Consider the following 7,426-nt stretch of genomic DNA (forward strand, 5'->3'; position numbering starts at 1 on the left):
AAAAAAAGAATGAAATAAAAATAGAAAAATTGGCAAGTAAGATACATGATTGAAATTTATTATCTAACATTTTATATTAAATAAAAAGCAAATGGAAGACACTACAAGATTCTGAGTAATAAAAATAATAAATTGAATACTTTAAAAACTTGTGGTTTTCCTCAAGACATACTGGGAAACTTAAAGATACTGTTCAGTCATCCAGATCATCAATGTCTAGAATGTAGGAGTGAAACTGTTTAAAAAAAATTAAAGAACAAAAAGCAGTTCAAAAAGAAACAAAAACAATGAGAACACAAATCAATTCTCCCCCTGAAGTTCATAGTGGTCCTTGAAATTGCATTTTTAAGTCAAATATTCTAAAAAAAAAATTTTCTTCTTTATCTCACAGACTCTCCCGTTTTATGTGTTACAATTACTGCTCAAAAAAAGCGATAGTTGTCCTGGCAAAAATTTCTACTAGAAGAAGAACTGAAAGAATCCAATTATCCATTCATTTGACAGTCTGAATTTACATAGAAAACAAATGCAAATCCCCCTAGTGCCCAGTTCAGGGCCGATGAATATTAAACCACTCACCAATGATCACACAGTGATGCTCCTTTGAGGAGTTACAGCAAACTGCTTTCCCAGTGTTTATAGATTTGGAACATCACATTTATATTCACAGAGAATGGAGGTAAATAAACTAAAGTCAGCTTCATTTTAAAACATTTGTGTTATAAAAATATCCATACCGGCTGGGCCCAGTGGCTCATGTCTGTAATCCCAGCACTTTTGGAGGCCTAGGCAGGCGGGTCAGGAGGTCAGGAACTCGAGACCAGCCTGCCCAACGTGGCAAAACCCCGTCTCTACTAAAAATGCAAAAATGCCCGGCATGGTGCCACACACCTGTAATCCCAGCTACTCAGAAGGCTGAGGCAGGAGAATTGTTTGAACCTGGAAGGCGGAGGTTGCAATAAGCCAAGATCACGCCACTGCGCTCCAGCCTGGGCAACAAAGTGAGACTCTGTCTCAAAAAAAAAAAGAAAAGAAAAGAAAAGCCATACCTTTTTCTGCTGCATGTAAATTCTGTTTCTTGTCATCATGATTTCTGGTTCTCCATTTACTTAACACTTCCTGAAAGGACTGTGCAGAAGCTTCTTCATTGAATGACCCTTCACACAATAGACTCTCTCTTGGTTTTGTACATTCTGCTCTTTTTGTCGTTGTAATTTCTACCTAATCAAAAGCATATATAGGCATGCTTTATTAAATTTTCTGCATTCACCCACAAAAATTATTTTAATAAAAAATTTCTGCGTTTTAAAATACAGGTAGAACTAATTATTAGTCATTACAAATCAGACTTTTCAAACTTAGAATATTTTTAAGTTGTGCTTATTTATATGCTTTACTCTGTTCTTTAAAACTCTATTGGCAATTATAAACGGTCTCTTCAGAAATTATGAAGATGAGAGCCTACAGAACAGATGACTTATCTTTATGCTGTTCACCAGTGTTCTCTCTGTAAAGTTGCAATTGTCTTGTATACATTCTCCCTATGTCCCCAATCTCCTACTCCTCACAACCTTCTCAGATTAAAAAAAAAAAAAAAAAACAGGAACCCTAAGTTTCTACCAGGACCTATACTGCCCTACACAACCTTGCATTTCCTTGCCTTTTACTTTACCTCCTTCCATTCTCCTTTCATTCACCCTGCACCAGTTAGTCTCACACTCTGGCAGTTCTGAGAACCCATCAAGCACATTTCCTCTTCAGGGCCTTGTACTAGCTATACCCAATGCCTGGAATGAACCTTCTCCATATCTTTACATAGCCATTCCCTCATTTCGTTGACTCAGTGAAATGCTCAAATATCACCTACTTAGAAAGTTCTTCACTACCAATTCTAAAATTAACAGGCCCCCTTTCCACCATTTAATAATTCCTTAAGTGTTTTATTTTTCTTTCTATTACTTACTCCCATGTGACTTTGTTCTATGTTTATTTATTGCCTGTCTTTACCCATTAGTATATAATGAAGTTGGGGATTTTGTCTTTTTTCTTAGTGCCAAGAGCAGTGCCTGGCACAAAGTAGGTGCTCATTAAAAGTTAGTGGAATGAATGAAGAAGTTCATCGATGCATGTAATACAATGCATGCTCCTCAGATTAATGATGACTGTGGAGAGATGAATTCAGTACAAAATATAAATCCAGTCCAAGTACACAAGAAAATAATGGTAGTATTTGGAAGCTATACACTGAATCAAAGAGAACAGCCACATTAGGAACCCCAAGCAAAATAAAACCCACACCAGTGGCTGAATTATCAAATGTGGATTACCTACACTGATCAAATTGCTAAATATTCATGTGTATCTTTTAAGACATGAGAGTAAAAATCTCTATATTCAGCCCACAATTGAAAAATAAACAGGCAGTTTGTTAGAGTACAATTCAGGGTATTTTGCTAAAAATGTATATAAAAATTTCAAATTTGAGCAAAAAGTATCTGAGGACCTGTCAGACACTAGACACTATGCTAACTGTTGGCCACAGAAACACAGGTTAATAGGTCCACAATAGAAAACAGTGTAAGAAGCAGGTAAAACTCAGGGGAAATGATGTCTGAATCGGATTTTGAAAGGTAAAACAAGAATTCCATAAGCAAAAAGTGCCAAGGGCAGCATTCCAGAGAAAGGAAATGATATGTATGCTAGGACATGGGAGTCAAACAGCATTGGTGGCATGGAACTAAAAGCAGTTTGCATTGATATAGCAGAAAGTAAAGAATGAGAAAATATAAAGGGTAGAAAGGGAAGTGGGGAAAGAATATAAAGGGCTCTGCCTGCTGCACAGAGGAGCTTAAACCCATTGGACATGTAAAATCATTGTAAAGTCCCATATACCAATGTGGCAAAGAGAGGGAAATTAGGAAATAGTGTTTGGCTGCAAGGAAACCAATCAAAATGGTACAGGCATTTACCCACATTGACCAACATTCCAACATTACAAATGCATAATTTTTTATGTAGGAGTTTCAGGATTTTATCATACTGATATATCTATGAAAAAACACATTATTCAAAATTATACTTTATATTTTAGCATATACTAGCAAAAGATTGAAACAGCGTAAATGCTGATCAGTGAAAGATAGATTTTTAAAAGTCTTTTCACATCTAGTAAATGGAGTACTTACAGTCACTACATAGAATGAGAAGGTTCTATATTGTACTTACATGGATATAAAAACTACATTGTTAAGTGAAAAAAAAGCATGTTTGCAGAGCAAGCATATTAACATTTGTGTAAAAAATACATACATACAAAACCAGAAGGATTGCGTGACTCCTAGAAGGGAAGAGAATGAAATGTACTTTCCATTTATAATCCTTTTATAAAGAAAAAAATTGCAGTATCCGAAAGAGCAATAAGGATAGAATAAATGACCAAACATTCAAGAGTTTTTAGCTGGTAGCCTATATGGGACATGGCAACTATTATGGACTGAATTGCATCTCCCTCCGCAAATTCATATGTTGAAGCCCAAACCCTCAATGTGACTACCTTTTGAGATAGGGCCTATAAGGAGGTAATTGAGGTCAAATGAGATCATGAAGTTGAAGCCTTAATCTAATAGGACTGGGTATCCTGTTAAGAAGAGGGAGATAGTTGGACGTGGTGGTGTGCACTTGTGGTCCCAGCTACGCAGGAGGCTGAGGTGGGAGGAATATTTGAGCATGGGAGGAGGTTGCAGTGAGCTGAATTCACACCGCTGCACTCTAGCCTGGGCAACAGAGCAAGACCCTGTCTCAAATAAATAAATAAATAAATATGAAGAGGCATCATATATCTCTTCTCTCTCTCTCTCTCTCTCTCTCTCTTTCTCTCTCTGTCTCTCTCTCCTTTCTGTATGCATGTGCATACAGAAGAAAAGCCATATAAGAAGGCAGCCACCTACAAGCCAGGAAGTAAAACCTCACCAGAAATCAATATTGCCAATATTGCCAGCACCTTTAACTGGGACTTCTAGACTACAGAACTGTAGAAAATAAATTTCTCTTGTTTAAACCGCTCAGTTGGAGGTATTTTGTTATGGCAGCCTGAGAAGACTAATACAGTAACCAATTGGATGTGCAGAGAAGGAAGTGAAAACACAACAGAAAATAACTGCCTTCATTGGCTTGGAAAGCTAGGTAGGGCACCTTCAACAATAACATTGATAGGTTTTGGAAGAGGGGATAAATTTAGTTTGAAGATAGACTCTTAGGAGTATTTGTGAGAAGGTACTTATTGGTATCCAGTAAGCAATATGTCGGTGTGTCTATGTATATATGCTACACTAATGAACAAGCACTGAAAACTCAGTGACTTAATATAAAATTATTTCAATATGCAGCAATTTCAGCAGCTCTCCAGGGAAGCTTCCTTCCAAGCAATGAATCAGAGATGTCAGACATTTGCATCTTGGAGTTATGCCACTGGAATATCAGCTTCCACATAGCTGTGGCAGGGTAGAAAAAGCTGGAGGGTTGTACATTAGCTCTTAAACGTTTCAGCTCAAAACTGTCATATATCACGTCCACTCAGAGTCCAATATGACCTTGCCCAATTCTAAAAGACATTTGAAGATGCACATAGAAATTCAATGCTGTACGTTCGTTACCCTCTAAGTACATGATATCCCTGTACGATGATGTGTTTTAATATCCCCACTTTCCAAAACAGAAAACAGAAGATCAAAAGAGGTAAGGAACTTGCCCACTGTTACAATGCTATAAGAAAAACAGCATCATTATTTTAAACCCAGGTTTCAGCTCATAAGATGTAAGCTCTTTCGTGAACTGTACCTCTTTCCAAGGATGTGCCATTGGCTTTGATCCATTAAGAAGCCCATAAGAGAGGCATCAGGTGTTGGTACCATTTGGTTCTTCTAGCCATTAAATTAAAAATCAGACTCCTGAGCCCTAACCCAGAGGTAAATATCTAAAAAAAAAATCCAAATTTGGTGACAGACCCAGGAATGCAAGTTTTTAACAATCTCCAATTCTTACGATGCTTATTAAAGTTTGAGAAGCATTGTTCTTTGGCACAGAGGAACACTAAGTCTATGAAGGGGTTATCTCTTCACTGTGTACTCTGTCATCTACAACAGTGACTCCCAACAAGAACACTCACCAGGATCACTGAGGAGTTGTTAAACACACACATGCGCGCACACACACACACACACACGTCTGAACCCCACCCACGGAGATGCTGAACTTAATCATATGTATTTCTTTACTGTTTCTCCAGTTGATTTTAATATATACTCCTGGATAAAATAATTGAATTAATGGTTTTTAAGTGAAGACAATGAGGCAGACAATGTATACAGCATACATAGTCACCTATGAAGACAAGAAAAACATCTAGTGTAAAGATTAATAAATAACACAGAGGAGGCTACACTATCACTTTCCAGTAAGGCTAGTTACTTAACCTCTCTCTCATCTGTTAAATTGGGGTAATAGCACAAACCTTACATGGTTATTGTGATTATTGCTTAAGGCAAGTAAAGCATTAAGTACAATGCCTAGCATAAGGTGTTCAATGAAAGTTAGCTACTGATTTATTTTTGATAGGATAAATTAGATGAAAAGGCAGGCAGGCATGAAGAAGAAACTTTTAAAGCCACAGTCTCTGGATAATGGTTAAACGCAGGAAATTTGGAGTCAGAAGGTCTGGGCTGAAATCTAAGTTCCATTATCAATCCTACCTTTGGCAATTTATAAAAACTATTCCTTGCCACTATTCTCTCATTTGAAAAAGTGGAATAATTAAGAAAAAACAAAAGGAGATAATGTGTAAAATATTTACGGCAGTGTCTGGTCTTCAATACGTTATTGTTATAATTAGGAGGCAGTGATTCTTCACAAAACATCCTTGACAGGTCTATTAGAAAGTGAAATCCACACAAATACGCTGACACTCCTGCAAAATTCAAGCACACTTCCTCTGTTGAAAATAGGTCCTACTAGCATAGAACACATTTTCTTTTACGTCTATGAGCATGGGTTTGGAACACAACAGATTTAACTTCAACCCAGACTTGGTCAACACATAACAAGCAGCATGACTTCAGCTAAGTTACAGTTTTTGAACTGCAGGGGAAAAGTGACTGGCATCTAAAAGAATGAGGATTATAACACAGATCAAAATTTGAAGTTCATTTCTTGCTAAAGAATCAATATGCCTATTATAAATATATAGGCATGAGTTGATAAAAGTTTATCTAGCACATTGTCAGATCAGTAGTCAATCTAAATAACTGCCAGAATTTGGTATAAATCTAGTTTTAAATAACTGTGAAATTGCCTGTCACTTAAAACTCTTGGCAAGGTTTTATATTTTTAGCTTCGCTGAATGAAGTCCTGACTAATATAAAATTGTAGAGTGCATTGTGGTTTTTTAAAAAACGTTTTCCGCAAATACTCATCCAATTCCTGACATAGATGAAAATGTCCAGAAAGACATATGGTCAAAATATCATTCATCAAAAAGACTAGTATTCAGTGGAATCAAAACAATCTTCTTGAAAAGATTTTTATGGTCAAGATGTATTTGGTTAATAAAGAACAAATCCATATGAAATAATAATGTGATGAAATTATCAGCAAAATTCTGTAGCTTAAGTACATGAATGGCACTTGGCATAATTACGTATATCAGAAAATGTCTACTATATTTTCCTCAGTTTACCTCAGAGCTGCTCCTCTGGATAAATAAAGATTTGGGTTTATGCTGAATTTTACTGGTTTCCTTTGTAGAATTATTCTCCTCTTTGGGTTCATCTGGATTAACATCCTTTATAAACTGATGGGCAACATCCAATACACTGAATACTATTTGAGATTTTGCCTATTAAAAAAGTAACAAAATATAATTAAAGAGCCTCATACGTTAAACTAAATAATTTATATACATTAACTCATATTTATGTTATTCTATGACTCCCAGAATTAAATAAATTCAATTTAATCTTTAAAAAGACAAATTGGCATTTGTATCAACCAGTATAACAGTGACAGCTGCCATCTACTGAGGGAACTAGTTTGGGCTCATACAATTCAAACCATCTTAAAAACAATATATCACTTAACCATCAAGGCAATTCTAAAACATAACTATTTTTATCTGTTTTAGGAATTAAGAAAACTGTTTTAGGAATTAAGCTCAGGCCGGGCGTGGTAGCTCGCTCCAGTAACCCCAGCACTTTGGGAGGTTGAGGCAGGTGGATCATTTGGAGGTCAGGAGTTCCAGGACAGCCTGAACAACATGGTGAAACCACATCTCTACTAAAAACATAGTAATTAGCCAGGCATGGTGGTGTGTGCCTGTACTCTCTGCTACTCGGGAGGCTGAGACAGGAGAATCGCTTGAACCCGGGAGGCAGAG

At 36.5% G+C, this 7,426-nt stretch overlaps 1 protein-coding gene across 1 annotated transcript in view; it reads right to left on the minus strand.

Annotated features, from left to right (window-relative positions):
• ZBBX (zinc finger, B-box domain containing) overlaps positions 1 to 7,426 on the minus strand; it is a 143,378-nt gene that overhangs the window by 88,245 nt on the left and 47,707 nt on the right. The window contains exons 8-9 of the mRNA XM_011998231.1: positions 6,731 to 6,889; positions 1,050 to 1,221 (exon numbers count right to left, since the gene is read on the minus strand). Coding sequence (XP_011853621.1) covers positions 1,050 to 1,221; positions 6,731 to 6,889 — 331 coding nt within the window. The remainder of the gene's footprint in view (positions 1 to 1,049; positions 1,222 to 6,730; positions 6,890 to 7,426) is intronic.

Source organism: Mandrillus leucophaeus, unplaced genomic scaffold (assembly GCF_000951045.1).
Source record: "Mandrillus leucophaeus isolate KB7577 unplaced genomic scaffold, Mleu.le_1.0 Scaffold561, whole genome shotgun sequence".
Classification (NCBI taxonomy): domain Eukaryota; kingdom Metazoa; phylum Chordata; class Mammalia; order Primates; family Cercopithecidae; genus Mandrillus; species Mandrillus leucophaeus.